This window comes from Exophiala dermatitidis (genome assembly GCF_000230625.1).
Source record: "Exophiala dermatitidis NIH/UT8656 unplaced genomic scaffold supercont1.8, whole genome shotgun sequence".
NCBI lineage: Eukaryota > Fungi > Ascomycota > Eurotiomycetes > Chaetothyriales > Herpotrichiellaceae > Exophiala > Exophiala dermatitidis.
In genome coordinates, this window is record NW_008751653.1 from 142,333 (window position 1) to 159,540 (window position 17,208).

Sequence of the window (17,208 nt, forward strand, 5' to 3'; positions counted from 1 at the left end):
GGTCAACTTAAAGTAAGGTGAAGATCTACTGGCGGCTGCGGACTACAGTGGTACTAATAACTGCGGTTACTTTCCTAGGGCGGAGTTCGTCCATCAGCGAATCGCATGATGTCAAGCAGACGACGGCAACATGCGCAGTAAGGAAAACAGAGGCAGGATTGCAACAGTCACACGTTCTTGATCATATCCTACTAGGTAGCCGACAACCAACATGCTCCTGCCCACAGCCAGGCGCTGTGCGCCGGGCTTCTGGAAGAAGACTGGTCAGGAATTCCAGAGAGCGACCAAGTTCGGTACGTGCAAGATGGAAGACAATCGCAGCACCACTAGCGACAGCATGACCACATCACTAACACCAAATATCTGCAGCCCTGAATCTCGAGGGTCTGCAACTACCCACTGCCCCATACCCTATATTTGATTTCGCAGACCCAGAAACCATCAGCACCTTAAAAACCATGACCGATCGATCAGTGGGCGGCTTCTCGACCGCAGAGTTGACACAGATGCCCGCCGACACCTCCTCACACCCTCCTACCCCGGCGCATGTACTGTTTCGTGGCAATATATCCACGAAGCTTCCTGCAAACCGACCGGACGTCCAAAGAACAGGATATGCGGCGTGGCGGAATAAGGATCGTGGGCGCACACTCTTCGGCGAGCTTTTCTGGAATGTCGACTCTTACATGTACCTGGCGCTACGGGTGAAGAGCGACGGAAGGAAATATGTTGTCAATATTCAAACTGATTCGATTGTTGAATCAGATCTACATCAACATCGACTGTATACGAAATATCACAAGGGCGCCGAAGGACCAGATGATCCCGGTCAGTGGGAGACTGTTTGGATCCGGTTGCATGAATTTGTTCGCACCAATCATGGTGTCGTCACCGAGCCGCAGTCAGAAATGTTGCGACAGAAAGTGAAGAGCGTTGGGATCGGACTCCTTGACAGGAAACCGGGTCCGTTTGAACTCGGGATTGCAGCTGTGTGGGCCACGAACCTGAATGAGAGGGGCCAGGTAGACGGGCGAACGGGTTGGGAAGAAGGGGATCAAGGGAGTGCGAGACTGAGTGAAGTGACAGAAGAGAAGCTTGCACAGAAGCTTGAAGAGAGGAGAAACCTACCACAGGAAAAGAAAAGCTTCCGAGAGAAAGTGCCACATTTTGGTAAAGTGGGCACGAACGACAGATCCGCCGTAAGATGAGGAAGCAGGAGAGTGACAGTATCGTCGAGCAGATGTCTTCCGCGTTGCACTGCACCGGGCATGAAAATTATGTTGAATGATCTCGATTATTTCAGTTCTTGCAAGGTCTCTTCTAGAGTCTTGCCAGTAAGAATTTTGAATGCTTCCAAATACTTCGCTCTTGTAGCATCGACCACATCCTGGGGCATCGTCACGCCCTCCTTGCCCTTCAACCCGTTCTTGGTCAGCCAGTCTCTCAGAAACTGCTTGTCGAAACTGTCCTGGCTTTGCCCGACTTTGTATGTCTCCTTGGACCAGAATCTGGAGCTGTCGGGGGTCAAGACTTCGTCCACTAGTACAACCTCATCGGTGGCCTCGTCAAGTCCGAACTCAAACTTTGTGTCCGCAATGATAATGCCTTTCTCCTTTGCATAATCTCTTGCAGCCTTGTAGATGCTAAGGGACAGCTCTTCAATACGCTTCGCGTATTTCTCCCCCACAATCTGTGCAGCTTGCTCCGTAGAGATGTTCTCATCGTGTTGGCCCAGCTCGGCTTTTGTACTCGGCGTGTAGATAGGCTCCGGTAGTTCTTGAGATTCCTGCAGGTCCTGTGGCATCTTCCTCCCATTTACTTCTCCAGTCTTCTTGTAGGATGACCATGCTGATCCTGTGATGTAGCCTCTGACAATTGCCTCTACTGGGAACACTTTGAGCTTGCGCACAAGCATGCTACGTCCCTTCAACTGTGGGATGAGATGCCGAGGGACCGCCGGTGGGAGGTCGAGGGAGATGAAATGAGTCTTCAGGCCTGGGATGTTCTTCTCTAGGTAATCAAACCAGTGCGCCGTTATCAAGGTGAGGATGAGTCCTTTTTCAGGAACGCCCTACATAGAGGTTTGTTAGGATATTGTGGTGAACATCGAGAGCAATCTGGACGCACATTCTGCATAATCACATCGTAGGCAGAGATCCTGTCGGTAGCAACAAACAGGAGGGTGTTGGAGTCTACATCATAGAGTTCTCGCACTTTTCCGGAGGCTATGAGAGGCAGAGCCTCACCAAGATCAGCCTTGACCAATGCCATGTTGTGCCAGGATGTATACCTACTAGTATGTCGATATACGTGCAGCACACCGGAAGTAATGAAAAAAATTGCGAATATGTCATAGTGGGTACATGGCGGACGCCATACCAAATACGATATAGCTTCCTTATATGGGGAGGCGTACCCTAACCCTAGAAGTTTATCCCCAGCTATCACAACCTGTTGTTGCACGCCCTTACTACTATGGTACACTCTGAAGCCCTTTACTATGAGACTGGCAGGCTTCAGCACTTCTCAGGATATGTGTCCTCCTTTATTAGGAGAGTCGGCATGTATACATCAAGGTATGGGGCATATTCTTCACTCAGTGTCCCATTATTTGTATGTGAAGCCTGAAGGATAGTGGTGCTCTTTGTATACAGTAGCACACTACACACATATCCAGCAGGACTAACAGCTCTAGTCCAGGAGTGCTTTGATATATTTGGCTCATGCGCACTCCTGCTTCAACAGCGTGTCTTCCATAGTAGGGTCTGGAGCGCTGCTGTAACTAACAAACAGGAACTCAAAACCTGCAGACACTGGTCCAGGTCGGTGCCTGAAGCGTCCAACGATAGGGCTGCGGCGGAGACTATAGCCAAGCAAGCCGACAATGAGTGTCACTCGTTCCAACGCAGGTGAATGCTGTGAATCCTCCGTTTCCCCACCCCACATACTTAACTCGCTTCAATCCTGTCTCAACTCACCTCACTTCCTACATCACCCTACTATTCGTTTGCAGCATTCTTTCTTGCTTGATCACCTCATATTCCTACATAAAAGGTGCTTGTAGACACATCAGAGGTAAGTATTGCATTCAACGAGCTCGAAAGCTGATTTCTGGACGATTACTGACTCGAAACGTTCCAGAACGGGAAAGATACAGCCTCTGAAGATGTCTTCTCGTCTCGCTTCATCCAGCAAATCCCCTCCTCGACGTGTCGTCATGCCTGCTTTGCCCGTACCCGGTAGAGCTACTCGTTCTACAACTCCTACACCTTCGAATGCTTCGTCTAAGGGAGAGATTGAGGGTATTTCCTCTCGCTTGACAGGTCTGACCATCCTCAACTCTTCAGGAGAGACTGGAGACTCTCAGTTGGACCCTGGTAAGTGCTGATATGTGATCATTTGGCTTCTTACCAGTACGAAATTGCCTAGATGAACTATCTCCCTTGGATTTTGGCCATACAAAGACAAAAGCGTGTCTTCGAACCTGGTTTTAATGGTTTCCAAACACTCTTCGACGGCTACTAATTCTATTCTCTTCAGCAGACGCCTCTAACAATACTACTTCCGAAATGCCTGCTGTGCAAATCACATCTGAAGCCCTGGGCTCTCCCAAGATGGAACCTGCAGTCGAAGACGACGTTTTCGGTCTTTCTACAGCCGTTGAGTTAGCTGAAGACGTACCTTCTACACACGTCTCTGGCAGTATACGCATGCCGCTAGAGTATAAAGGGTTTACTCCGCGTCCTGATAGAGTCTCTCAGCTCCCAAATGTTGCCAATGCTCAGGGATTGTACCCTCCTGATGCTCTCATCTTCGTAGCAAAGTAAGTACCCGTCCAGCAAGGATGCAGTCTTACTAACATCCTCTAGCCTCTCAAACCAACGATCTGCGGATCAGCTTCAGTTTTCCTGCCATCAGACATTTGACAGGTTCGGTCCTTGTCATATAAAGGTCCGACAGGACAAAAATCATCAGCCTTTTGCATTCGTGCAGTTTGAGGTACGTGGAAAGGCAATAATGCTCCATTCAGAATTAATGAGGGATTTAGAACGTCGACAGTGCAAATGCCGCAGTCAGTGCTTCGTCCGACATGCTGATTGATGGCCGCAAGATCCGTGTTGAGCGTGCGAAAGCTGAGAGTGAGCTCAACTTGCTTCGTTGTGGCCGAGGATCCGCTAATCTGGTAACAGGAGCCGTAATACTCAGCAAACACGACGGTCGACCAATCTCAGAATCGGAGGCTCGACAGTTGCTTTCGAAATTCGGTCCCATTGAGCTTTGTGCGCCAACAAACACGATGGACAGTGCCAGATACAACATGGCTTGTGGAATTTATGTGAAATTTGCCTACTATCTCGACTGTCGTGATGCCCTTCGAGTAAGTATTGGGCCTCTTCGTGCTTTTGAGTACCAATCTAATAGAACAGAACTTCAGAAACCACACACAGGGCTACATTCTTCTGATGGCCCCATCGGTGGAACCACGCATCCGTGGCACTTTCAATGGATCTCCTGTCGTTCGTGGCTTCTCTACCCCTCGGTCGGCTGTTGATCAGAAGTCTATCTATGTGGGAAATTTACCCGATGGCACTACTCGTCAGGACTTGGAGAACATATTCAGAGAATTTGGGCATATTGTGCAGGTGAATGTGATCAGAAAGAACTTTGGTAAGCTGACTTGGAATGCTGGAAACAGAGCCCGTTAAGGAAAAACTTACATTTTTGTGTTTAGCAGGAGACAGCGTCAACATCTTTGCGTTCGTCGAGTTCAGCAATCCTCGTGAAGCGGAACGTGCTTCCTTGGCAGAGGTGAGTGTACTTCCATCAAGTCTCACTATTAAGGTTCTGGTTAACGATAACACAGCGGTCTTTCCTTGGAACCAAGCTTCGAATCGAGCCAAAGGAGTATTCGGCCCGTCGTCCGCAACGCACCATGGGCTACATTCCTCACACCCCAGTCCGCCAGAATACTCCACGAAACTATGTCGAACATATGAGCTACAACGGCCGTGAGATGTACGGCATGAATCAGATGACGACCCCACCTGGTGCCTACAGTCAGGGACATCCGCTGTCATACTCCTCGCAGGCTGATACACCGTACACAAATACCACCCCACTCAATTCGGCCTTGAGAGACGTGGCGCCTCCTGGCTTTCTCTTTTCTCCATCTGCGGCGCAAAACGTGTACCCATACGGCCTGGGTCATGGCATTCTACCTAACTCGCCAATGTATGGTGGTGAGGGACATATCATGGGCCCGATCCCTGAGTTTGACGAGGAATAATACCATAGGGACAACCATCTTTCGACACGGGGTCAGCATTTTCAGCATGCCAGTACTATGCTGACCCATGAAACGACATGAAACCAGGCGTGAGGGTTGTTTCTGCCATGATGGGACAGGTTGGCTGTGTAAGTGGGGATGGGGCCTGGAGATTGCTGAATACAAAAAACGCGGTGGAGACATCACTTTCTAGCTGGAAAGGCATTTCCCGGAGCTATGCAATTGTGTGGACATGCTAATACAGAGCAAGGTGGCGATCAGTGGACGGTTGTGCTATGTCATGGACTAAGCGCTTGAGCATGGCTCCGAATGTGCTCTGAGCTCATAACATTGCTACATCCTGGCTGGCATTACAAAAGAAGTGTGGCTGAATCATACGTAATTGCTAGTCGAAAGATCAAATACAGAACAATTTGGTCTTATGAACGCCTGGTATAGAGTAGACATCGTAAGTAAGTTACAGACGCTTGCTACAAGGAATTATGTATGTGAAAGACAGCGAGATCCATCGTTGACCTGAAAGACATACCGTCCAAGATACTGCAATCGATCATGGCATAACGTCACAAGATGAACTGTCTGTCCTCGTCCTTTTTGCTGAAACCACTGCATCAAAGGAAGCAGACAAAGAGGTCCAAGTGTAGGGGCGCGGGCGCGCCCTGAAGGTTAGTAACCGATTCACGGTGTGGCTTATCCTCAAGAATGACCCTAGCGGTTTTTAACCTTTGCTCTCTTTCCAATCTGGCTCAATATCGTTTGTAACTGTTATGTCACAAGCACAGGGCTTTCTTCTATGCTCCAGAGTCTCAAAAAAAAAAAAAATGGTTTGAGACTATTTCCAAAGTTGAACATGCTTCCTTCGTTCAGTGGCTTCGAAACTTTCTCTACTTTCCTGTATCTCAATGTACCAAGTCCAGAAGGTTCCAAGAGCAAGCTGTCTCTGCAACAATCGAACCTTGACAGAATAGCGTCTCTATCCCTTGGTCACGCATAGGCAGAAGAGACACCTGGCTATATCCCTTCTCAGGCCATCAGTGTTGCAAGAAAAATACTCGTTCGTGCAGAAACGGTATTCTGAGGGTTAGACAGGAGTCCAGGAGATGTCATTTCGAGCCTAGATTCTGACCAAAGCAAAACTTGATATTTGATCAGGTCCTATGGGATTGTTAAACAAGGTTTATCATCGATGAAAAGCAATGGCCAGCCTCTCGAACTGACGAAAGACTCTGATACAGACTCAATTTACCCTTATCCACGTGCTTTCCAGCTGTCGTATGCCCAGCGACCAAACCCCATGTCAACGATACTCTACATGGTTCTGGAGCTTCCGTATAGAAAAGATCTTGAAGATCAACCACACCAGGCCCAAGGAGCCATGCCCTCTGCCGGATACCCAGGCTGAGCAGGAATTAAACACAAGGACAAGTTCAAGAACTCTTAGACTTTTATGAGTTGAAAGAATGAAGACAAAAAGGACAAAGTTGGACTGTGCTGGACAAAGCCAGGAAGATCAGGGCTCGCGATATGCTCCTGAAAGACCACCTGGGTCTTTGGGACCGACCCACAGATGTTGTTGCAATCAGGAATGAGAAATTGTGGGTCAGGGGTGGCAGCCTCGCAAGGTCTGGACGATGATTGGATGGGAAGTCTGTCACTAGACAGGAACCTGGATCGGTGGAACAACAATATCCCGCCTCACCTTGGGGTGAGTCCGCTCCATGCATGTCTTACTGGAGTCCGTTTTCCTGCCATGGCGTGCTCCTGCAGTCCAGGGCGAACACCAAAGACAACACACAGAAGACTTCGATAACTCCCGTAGGCGACTACTCACAAAGGCAATAGACCTACAAGCAGAAACCATTCCTGCAGCGCTCGCTGATGGGCACAGCAAGATTACTTCGAAATTCAATAATTATTATTCATCTAATAACTCTCGCAGTGTGCTGCTGTGGTCGTCTCTCAGGAGACAAAGCAAACAGCTCAGTTAGTTCATAACTCATAGTCGTCGTAAAGCCGAAATACAGAAATATCCTGCAGGCCAGTATGGCTGCTGAAACTCAATTCATCATGTGAGGTGGTGTCTGGGTGCCATTCCCCTGGCTAGCCTTTAAACTCTCCAACAGCTCCTCAGACATATTATCCAGATCCTCTTCCTTCAAGCCAGTTGCGAGGGCCACCAGCTTTCGGTGCTTGCCGACCCTTTCGCTGGTACCGGCCTCCGCGAGCAACTGTGCTATCTCCGATACCCATTTTCTCCGCTTGTGTTGCTGGTCATTCAACTCTGCCGCCCAGGGAAGCGAAGCGCGGATCTCATCTGGATATAGAGATCGAGGATTGGTCAAGCGGAAGGCTTGAGGATTGATCTGTTGATCTTGCTGCAACACCTCCTTCTGGAGGGTGTGATGCTCTTTCTGTTCCAACAAGGATTCCATTTCGCGTAGTAACATCTGATACTCCTGCCGCAAAGCTGGAACTCGCGAAGCATCTTCGGCCTTGGCCATAAGGAAAAAGGTCTCGTGCCGGACTTTGTGTCGCTGAGCCTCCAAGGCAGACAGTGCCTGCTTGGCTTCTTGGATCCCCATATCCTTTTCTTTCGTCTGTGAATCGTACATCTCCGCCAGCTTCATACTGCCTTCGTCGAGAACAGCACCGAGCTTACTGAGAACTACCGAGCCTGCCCGGGACACCGCTTCCTTTTGGCGTTTGCGCCGAAGCTGCTTTGCAGCAAATGACTCACCAGCATGCGGCGGAGAAGACCCAGGTTGTTGGAGCGTTTCTTTCTTCTCTCGCAGGGCTCGAAGATATTCGTTCGCAGTTTCGCCTTTCAGGTTTTGGATGTCACCTGCTTCAGGGCAATGGTTGAGAAGAAACGTGGCGACCTTTACACATCCATTACGGATGGCACACAAGGCAGCTGTGTCGTGAGACGCATCGACTGAGGTTAGTAAAGCCTGGACATAGTTCGACCCCATTTCCTGCATTTTGTTGATCAACACCTCACAGTAGTACCGCGCACAGTTCCATTTACTCCTAGATCGGGCTGTCTCGGCAATGTGATGAAAAACGGTCGCACCATGCCAATCGCGCTCCACGATAGTTCCGGCAAGCGCTTGGACGATCTTGGGGAAGGTTTGCTTGTCGTAGTTGTTGGTAAACAGTACCGCACGGATCAAGGGAGTTTCTCCGGCTGTCTGGTTGGGCGCAGCGGCATTAGCACCGCGAGCCAGCAGATCGCGAACCACTCGGACATCGCCCATAGCGCATGCCCAGTGCAGAGCATTGTTTCCCATATTGTCGATGGGGCGGTCGACGTCGAAGTTCGCGGGAGGTACTGGAGGTGGGCCATGTGACGGAGCGGAATCATCACCAGCTGCTACAAAGTAGTCAAGCAACTCATCGCCGTACCAGGTGTGTTCCAGCTCGGACACGGTGCTCATGGGCTCTTCAATGTCACGGTCACGCTTACGCTTGCGGGATGCGGTCGAATTCTGCGAGAGAGGGAGAAAGTCGTCTTCAGCCATGAAGGAGGCGGTCTCTGGGGACGGATCTCGGCTTTCTGTTCCATTGTATTGAGCGCTAGCAGTGTCGTAGTAGCTCTCGGCTGGTTGATAAGCTTGCACTGGGTGCTTGTGAGCCTCGATCGGCATGACCAGGTTTTGTCCCTTACCAGGTTGGGGTGCGGGGACCTTCTTGGAGTGCGCCGCTTGTTTGGTTTGTCTTGGACGACTAGAGGCAGCAGTTGTATGCTTCGGGGCCGGAGGTGGGCTTCGATCCCCTGGGACGAAGTCGAAGATGTTGGAAATGCGATCGAGGACTCCATGCTTGTCGGCAAGCATGCGACCTTCCGACAAAGGGATCCATGTGCCTTGATATTTGCCATATCCGCCTTGAATCTTCTCGTGGACTCCCTTCTGCACCTCACGTTCCAAGATTCTCGTTCTGGCAGGCTTGTCGAATCCTGCGACTTTCAGGATGTGGGTAGCATTGATCCAGTCGTCAGAGCGACGTCGCATAATATGGTCGCTGCCGATTTTGAGCTCATAGACGGGTACCTGCAGCCGACGTCAGCCATCTACCCACAACCATAACAGGGTGAGGTCAGTCACATTGCTGTAGGTCGCTGAGTAAATCTCTTTCCCGGTGGCCATGGTGGCTCACAGCAACAAAGTCGAGGTCAAGGTGCGCGCAGTCTAAGACAGCATGGGTATTCTATGCAAAGGGGTCCTGTACGTCTGTATCTCAATCAACCTCATTCACGACGCGTTTTTCTGACAATTCTGGCTTTGCTGACCGAGGGGTTGCAGGTTGACGCGTCTGGAAGTGCAAATGCGGCGCGTAGCACTGCGGGCTTGTCACTAAACACGCGCGGAAAGATTACATAAGCCTCTTTGGAATCTTGGCAGATTTGCAGTGTTTGGCATAGTTTTTCCCGGGATGATCGCCGGGTTGTCTTTGTAATACAACGCCGTTGGTATATGCCGATGAGCGGCAACATATGTCGCTTCCACGTCATTGTTTTCATCGTCTCCGATTGCTGACAATTCAAGTCCCCGAGGCCAAGAACCGTATATAATTCAGTTGTGCCTCTGCGGTGTTTCCCAGTCAAGTGAGCGCTGACTTCCTTTTCGCTCGGTTGTCCTATTCAAGCCGCTATCCTATGCAAGCCACTATTTCGTTGAAGTCTTTCAGAGCGCCGGCACTGTTCACATATTCTTTACAGGCAATCTCCCGACAGGCCGCTGCTGCCCATCTGCCTCGACTCTTCACGACAAGTGCAACTCGACCGGCCAACATGACAACAGGCAACTTCAAGTACATTGATCCCGGCTCCTATGTGGAGAGCGACGTCCCTTTCGTGAAGCCATGGTCCAAAGTGGATGGACCGGGCACCTCATTTAGACTGATCGAGCGCAAGCGGTCTGTGGAAAACATTCGGGGACAAGAACCCAAGTTTTCCGTCGATACCTCTGGCTTCGCCGTGTACAAATCTCCAGCGCAAGAGAAGGAGTTCACAGACGATGGCAAAGTCCGTGAAGGATACTATGCCGAAGTGGAATCACTGCTGCGCGAGAAACTCCCTGGTATTAAGAAAGTTGTGATATTTGATCACACCATCAGAAGAAGGGACAAGACGTCCCCCAGACAACCCGTGCAACAGGTGCACGTTGATCAGACTCCTCGTGCTGCCGAGGTGCGCGTAAGGAGACACTTGCCGCCACAGGAGGCGGAAGAATTATTGAAAGGCCGGTATCAAATCATCAATGTGTGGCGCCCAATCGGTCATCCAGCTTCAGACTTTCCCTTGGCAGTCATCGACTGGCGGACGACAGCTTCCTCTGATTTTATTAAAGTGGACCTCTTATACCCAAAAGCGAATACCACGAACGGCGTGCATGACGAGGACGATCGTGGCAAAGAAGTCCTTCCGGACCCAAACTCCTTCGAGTCTACGGCTGGTTATGAAGTTAAGGGTGAAACCTATGCCATTGCGCCCAACGAAAACCACAGATTTTATTATCAGAAAGATATGACGCCCGACGAGGCAATGTTCATCAAATGTTTTGATTCTTTCAGCCAAGCTAACCCGGGCGGCCGGCCTGGTTTGGCAGACTGCACGCCACACACAGCATTCGTGGATCCTGAAACGCCGGCGGATGCACCTGGGCGGCAGAGCATTGAGGTGCGATGCTTGGTGTTCTACGAGTAGAGCGGCCTATATATAACATATATAAGTCTATTCACTCTATTCATGCCTCGATGTCCCAAGCTTATTCCTCGTTATCAATGGTGACTACCACCTTCCCCCTTGTGTGACCCGAGCTCAGACGCTCAAAAGCTTTCTGATACTCCGAAAACTTCCAAACACTGTCTACCACAGCCTTTACCTTACCTTGCTCGGCCAACTCTGTGATTTTGCTCAGCTGGTCGCCAGACGGATGCATTACGAAGAAGTTGCCAGAAACTGAGTCGCTCACGCCCTCCGGCCGGTCAAGGACAAACTTCCACTGCATGTCTGCCGGTGGTACGATAGTCAGAACTTTGCCCCCTTCTCTGACGGCAAACCATGCTTGATCGAGTGACGCGCGTCCCGCACAGTCGAGCACAAGATCAACTTTGCGTGCCTCGTCCTCCTCAGCCCATTCTCGAATGTTTGTGTGCTTGTAGTCGAGGACCTCATCAGCTCCGAGGTCCTTGACAAATCCAAGGTTTAAAGTGCTGCAGGTGCCAACAACATACGCACCGATCAATTTGGCAAGCTGAACCGCCCAAATGCCCACGCCTCCTGACGCAGCAGTGATGAGGATACGGGGCGGCGAATAGTGATGGTGGCTCCGTGGCTCCGTGGGCGGAGTTAAACCGAAATGCTCGAAGAAGGCTTGCCACGCGGTGAGTGCACTGACCGGGACGGTGGCAGCTTCCGCGATGGACATGCTCTTTGGGCGCAGTGCAAGCTCCTCATCATTCGAGACAGAATATTCTCGAGCAGCCCCGGGTTGTGGGAATGTTACACGACCGTAGACTTGGTCTCCGGGCTGGAACTTGGATGCCGGTGAAGGAGAGGTGACAATGCGTGCCGCGAACTCGACCCCTGGACTGGAAACAGTCAGGTCTTCTGGTCGTGGCCAGAGAAGTTCACCCTGAGTTAATGCCACCGCATCAGGCTGGATGAGGTATTGACCTGCAGATGGCTTCGGCAGAGGAGTGAAGCCGATACCGAGACTTTGAGTCTTCTGGTTGTGCAACAACGCACGCATGGTGCTAGGGAGGGTTGTGCTAGACATGGTATATTGAAGGAAGCCGCTGATGGCTTGATCGCTTGAGAGATGGGATATTTGGCTTGGATCTGTGACAACACCCACACTTAATGGCTGTGACCAAATTGGTTTTTATACCTGCAGTACTTGTACCCGACCAGTTGCTTCCGAGGAGATGTCCATTGCTGTCTTGCATCGTGCTCGCTTTCTATGAGAACGCGAGGGCGTATACCGTCGGATACCGGGGATAGTCTGCCACTCAGCCCTGCTGTAAGATCCTCGTCTAGGTATCATGGACTATTTAGGGGTTGCAAGTCGGCATTACAAAGCGCCATATTCTTCCTTGGCAGGCGTAGGGTTCCCGAAGTGGCTGAGACGCGAGAAGCATTCGAGCCAACCGCAACCTGGTCGTAGCCGGGAGTGATTACTAACCGCGCAAAACCGGAAGCAAGCGGATGGGAATACGAATGTACACTGTGTGCACTTGATTAAGGGCTGGCCCATTGTTGCATCCGGGCCAAGGTGCGAGTGAGTATCTGCAGAGTACAATGGTGACATGTCCAGGCGCGGGTTTTGTTAGCGAGTTCCAGCACCAGCAAACGTGGACCATCCCAATGCCAGTTGAGGTTGGTAAATGCCGCTAACATCTTGCGCCAAAGGGTTGCTGGACTTGCTGATGTCGCCTGACCCCCAGATAGATGACCGAGCAAAGGAAGAACGAAGAACGATCGAGATCACCGTTTTTACTTTGCCTTTGGGTGACGGGGAAAAGGGGGTTTTGAGGCAAGGCTTGACAGCGTACATGCTGGAAGAATCTCACTGCCGCGCCGGGTGAGCTTCTTAGCACGTTGCGCTGTCGGATCGTTCTCGGTTGCAAGTCATCAATGTTGGCTGGCGAACTCATAACAGTTTTTTACAGTAACCCCTGGTGTTCATCTCTGATGCTCATCGTATTCAACGAGGATACAGCGTTGCGCTCAGCACATGTTACTTAAACTTACTTTCGCCAGTTTCTGAGAATTGACACTTGTCTCAACTGATACGGACTCACATTTTCCCACACAGCTTTCATGGGTACTCTCCTCTGACAATTTTCCTGGATTTGAGGACGCGCCTCCTGCTAACCCTTGGCCTTTGACCTGCATTCTGCTCCAAGGCGAGAGGATATAATCGCGGGTTCTGTCTTTCAGCCGGCTTTGCGCTCGGCCCTGGTGCGTTGACTGGATGGTCAGCAGTGACAGCTTGCACCGTGCTGAAATCTTGAGAAATATAAGGCTTCCTGAGTTGAACCCACAAAACTGTCCACAGTCAATCCATGTTTCCGCATTGCACTGAACCTCGCACGTGGAGGAGCCTCCCCCGATGATCGCGTTCCATTGAACATTCGCCAATGCTGGCGCCGTACGCTGTTGGTGGCCAATGGGTGCCATTCAAGAATTCCATCACTACCCTGGCGACGTCGATGAAGAACCGTTCCATCTCCACGTTGATGAGACGTCATGGCACTACAATTCTTCACAAGTGCCTTCACAGAGAGGAGTTGGTAAGCTCGGTTGGACTGGTGTGAGTCTGCCGTTCCCTGATCCACGCATTGTGTATCACCAGCAGACATACATAGTATTTGCGATAGCAACCAGTGACGCCAATGCTACGATCGCGCCCAATTGGCATGGGCAAATCTGAGCCGATTGGGGTGTGGATGCGCTGAAGCCTGATCTGATAAAGTGGTAGCACACCCTTGGACCTGCCCTTACCCTTACCGGTGCTAACTTTCCAGGAACAAGTTCAGGAAACCGATACTAATTCAGGATATGACAGCGGTGTTTTCTTGCAGCGCATTGGTAGAGGTACCAATTACCACTAACCAAAGATGTCAGCCCGATGACATCAATATCGGGATGGGGACTGCGCTGACATGGTGTACGACAGAAAGCACCTGCCAGCTTCGGCGCAAAATGGGATGTTTTCGAACACGAATATGGCTTCCGATGACTCTCGCTCCTGCTGTCCTGATACCGCAATGTTTAGTCCAATGCCCTCTGTGCGATGTCATCATGGTAGTCGCCTGAAAGCACACCTGAAGTGCCGGTACCAGTCCCCTGCCAGGCGAAGCTCAGCTAAGCTTTGAGCCGAAAAGGCAAAAAATGCTTCGCCTGCTTAGTTGCCCCGCATTGGTGCTGGTGTGACATCATGGGGCGCCGCGTGGGAGAGTTCCTTCCAACTTTGTGCCCGGCACGATGGACTGGTTGGTAGCTGACTGTGTGAATCTCGTCCAATTCAAGGCTGATGTTCAGGGCCATCATGGCGTTTGGGTAGTAGCGGGATTGCGCGGCCTTCTGCTTTCGACGCCATCCTAGCAAAGATGGCACATGTGACGATATATGCTTTCTCATATACGTGATGCGCCTTGCTTTCCTCTGCCATGCCAGTGTTTTCCGCTCTAACGCTCGCATCGCATCTCAATCAACCTTTCTGAATGTCCTTTTGCAACTCTCGTTCTACAGGTTGCTAGGAAACAACGACCCATATCCGTCTGCTGCTGCATACCTAGCTAACAATCTTCAGTCATGATTCCTAAAAAGGTGTATGACCTTTGCCAAAGTGGAAAGTCAGTGTCAGCCGAACTTAGCACTAATCCCACGTTGGCCCCTCATGAGGCATGCAAAAATCTGTTTGGCGTTGACATTGAGGATGAGGTCGTGACCAAGAAGGTGGACCTTTCACACGAGGAATCCGACGATCTTGAACAGGCGCGGAGATGTGGGAAATGGGGGAATGCGACTCCAAGCGATCTTTTCCTTAAGGTATGGTATCCATCCGCCTCCCATCAGACCTGTATTGATAAGCTACCAGATATATCACAATGTATTATGCACATTGGAGAGAAACCCTCTTGTGGGCGTTTGCGCACCATCTCTGATGGGTAGCACCGGGGTGTGCCCACTGACCATTATCGCCACGGTGCCCGACATCTGTCGGCACATGTCCAATGTCATAGCTCGAGCCGAGCACGAGGTGTTCCTGGCGACGAACTTCTGGATGTATTCAGAGCCAAGTAGGCTTATCACCAACGCACTGCGCGAGCTTTCGCGGAAAGCCGGGGAGAGGGGCCAGCGAGTTGTTGTCAAGATCATCTATGACCGCGGCAGTGTCAAGCAGGTATGCAGCCTGACCTTCCTAGATGTTTGTCTCTGACAGCACCAGGTAATCAACAATCACCTTCCGGTGTCGCCAGAGGAGTTCTCGGATCCTAGCGGCAAAGTCAGAATTCCACATCCGGATGATCTCCCCAACATCGACCTCGAGGTTATCAACTTCCACCTTCCAGTCTTTGGAACCTTTCATGCCAAATATATGGTTGTGGACCGCAAGATAGCCATTTTGCAGAGCAACAACATCCAAGATATTGATAACCTTGAGATGATGACACAATGGGAGGGACCTATTGTCGACTCGTTCTACGAAGTTGCGCTTATCTCATGGCATAACCGGCTCAATCCTCCTCTGCCACTGCTCAATCGCCCAGCCACCGGCATGCCTCTCCCGACATTTGAAGAGGCAAGTTATACCACAATGTTCGACAAGAATGGCCGGCCCGTTTCCGTGCAACAATCGTGAGTTATTCCTTGCCACTGCTCTGAAGTACTTGACTCATCGTGACCCAGAACAAACCCGGTCCCGGAAGGCGACCACAGCTTACCGCAGATTGCAGAACTTGGGTCACAGCTGGATCTGCCCCAGCATACCTCACAGGACCCTCATTATGATCCAGATATCAGGTCCGAAGTGTTGCGAGCGGTGGCCACCCTGAATCCCCGTGCTGGGGAACGACGTATTGATGCGATTACACGACTTCTAAACACGACGATTCAGCCTGATACCAGGGGAAGCGCCCCCGATATTGGCCCTAGCGATTCGATGACGCCGCTGATTCCAATTCCTCCACATGAACCTTTCCCAGTCGCCATGGTCTGCCGAGAGCCATGGGGTGCCCCCAACAAGCAATCTCTGCACACGCCGCAGAATGAGGCTTTCATATCAGCTCTCCGACATGCAACCAGATCGGTGTTCATCCAGACGCCTGACCTTAACGCCGAAGCACTACTCCCCGAGATTGTGAATGCCTGCCGACGCGGCGTGAATGTCACCTACTATTATTGCCTGGGATACAACGACGCTGGTGAACTCTTACCCTTCCAAGGAGGCCACAACGAGATGGTGGCCAACGGCCTATACCGAGATCTGGAGCCGGAATATCATCAATACCTCGACATTTACGCCTACGTCGCAAAGGACCAAGTACATCCTATACACAACAAATTCAAAAAGCGCTCGGCTCATATCAAATTGATGATTGTTGATGGACACATCGGCATTCAAGGGAATGGAAACCAAGACACTCAGAGTTGGTATCATAGCCAGGAGGTGAATATAATGATCGACAGCGAATTGGTGGTAGGTAAATGGATGGAAGGCATTCGACAAAATCAGAACACCCATTTATATGGCAAAGTGGTCAAGGAAGGCCCGGATGCTGGGTGCTGGAAAGACCCCAAAACAGGACAACAGGCCGAAGGTGCAATTGGCGTTGACCCGGGCAGATTCGCTTGGGCTAAGGGTATTGTTGGTGCTGTACAACGCGTTCGAGGTGCGGGCGGCTTCTGAATTAATGGAGAGTTTGGTGTTCACAAGGTCCACTGTTGATGGGTCGCATCGTCCCCTTTGCTGCACTCTGCTTTTCTTAATGATCTCGTTCGTTTGCAACGTATCTCTCCCACTGATCCGCCCCGGGGAATGGCCATGAGCGGCGACGGACCAGCAACAACAATAACAGCTATAATGACAAGGACACAACTACTAGGGACTCTTACTCTGGGCAGACCCAATCTATGCTGATACTTGCACCACATGGTGGTTGATAGACTAAGAGTCCCGCACACGCTTGACATTTACTCAGCAGTTCCATTTTTACACCCTTTTCGGAGAGAGAAAGGGATGTCCACAGACCAGCTATACAAGTGAAGGAGCGACTCGACAAGCCACTTGGGAGGGCCATGTACACATTGCTGCCTCTGTGAAGTGCCCTTGGTCTTGGTGCCAGCACGTCAGGGGGCATACCATCAGTCGCTGAAATCCCCGGAGGTTAACCGTTCCAAAGTATTTACC

General features: G+C 50.9%; 7 protein-coding genes across 7 annotated transcripts; 4 read left to right on the forward strand and 3 right to left on the reverse strand.

Annotated features, from left to right (window-relative positions):
• Positions 1–211: 211 nt before the first annotated feature.
• Positions 212–1,208, forward strand: HMPREF1120_08816 (uncharacterized protein; the record flags this gene model as incomplete). The annotated part of the gene is made up of 2 exons (XM_009163085.1): positions 212–293; positions 370–1,208. The coding sequence occupies 2 exons, from the start codon at positions 212–214 to the stop codon at positions 1,206–1,208; spliced, it is 921 nt and encodes a 306-aa protein (XP_009161333.1).
• On the reverse strand, positions 993–2,337 carry HMPREF1120_08817 (phosphoribosylaminoimidazole-succinocarboxamide synthase). Its single transcript, XM_009163086.1, has 2 exons — positions 2,128–2,337; positions 993–2,071 (listed from the first exon to the last, which is right to left on the reverse strand). The coding sequence occupies exons 1-2, from the start codon at positions 2,269–2,271 to the stop codon at positions 1,295–1,297; spliced, it is 921 nt and encodes a 306-aa protein (XP_009161334.1). The 5' UTR covers positions 2,272–2,337; the 3' UTR covers positions 993–1,294.
• A 1,232-nt stretch (positions 2,338–3,569) lies between these two features.
• HMPREF1120_08818 (uncharacterized protein) lies at positions 3,570–5,287 on the forward strand (the record flags this gene model as incomplete). Its single annotated transcript, XM_009163087.1, has 7 exons — positions 3,570–3,823; positions 3,870–3,999; positions 4,049–4,139; positions 4,191–4,378; positions 4,449–4,668; positions 4,733–4,809; positions 4,865–5,287. 7 exons carry the CDS (start codon positions 3,570–3,572, stop codon positions 5,285–5,287), a joined length of 1,383 nt encoding a protein of 460 aa, XP_009161335.1.
• Positions 5,288–7,184: 1,897 nt separating this feature from the next.
• Positions 7,185–9,638, reverse strand: HMPREF1120_08819 (uncharacterized protein). The gene is made up of 3 exons (XM_009163088.1): positions 9,394–9,638; positions 8,955–9,339; positions 7,185–8,906 (listed from the first exon to the last, which is right to left on the reverse strand). The coding sequence occupies exons 1-3, from the start codon at positions 9,433–9,435 to the stop codon at positions 7,345–7,347; spliced, it is 1,989 nt and encodes a 662-aa protein (XP_009161336.1). The 5' UTR covers positions 9,436–9,638; the 3' UTR covers positions 7,185–7,344.
• Positions 9,639–10,079: 441 nt separating this feature from the next.
• On the forward strand, positions 10,080–10,994 carry HMPREF1120_08820 (uncharacterized protein; the record flags this gene model as incomplete). Its single annotated transcript, XM_009163089.1, has 1 exon — positions 10,080–10,994. The coding sequence occupies one exon, from the start codon at positions 10,080–10,082 to the stop codon at positions 10,992–10,994; it is 915 nt and encodes a 304-aa protein (XP_009161337.1).
• Positions 10,783–14,186, reverse strand: HMPREF1120_08821 (zinc-binding oxidoreductase). Its single transcript, XM_009163090.1, has 2 exons — positions 13,958–14,186; positions 10,783–13,902 (listed from the first exon to the last, which is right to left on the reverse strand). The coding sequence occupies exon 2, from the start codon at positions 12,067–12,069 to the stop codon at positions 11,056–11,058; it is 1,014 nt and encodes a 337-aa protein (XP_009161338.1). The 5' UTR covers positions 12,070–13,902; positions 13,958–14,186; the 3' UTR covers positions 10,783–11,055.
• A 423-nt stretch (positions 14,187–14,609) lies between these two features.
• Positions 14,610–16,707, forward strand: HMPREF1120_08822 (uncharacterized protein; the record flags this gene model as incomplete). Its single annotated transcript, XM_009163091.1, has 4 exons — positions 14,610–14,846; positions 14,896–15,201; positions 15,247–15,656; positions 15,708–16,707. The coding sequence occupies 4 exons, from the start codon at positions 14,610–14,612 to the stop codon at positions 16,705–16,707; spliced, it is 1,953 nt and encodes a 650-aa protein (XP_009161339.1).
• Between the last annotated feature and the right edge of the window lie 501 nt (positions 16,708–17,208).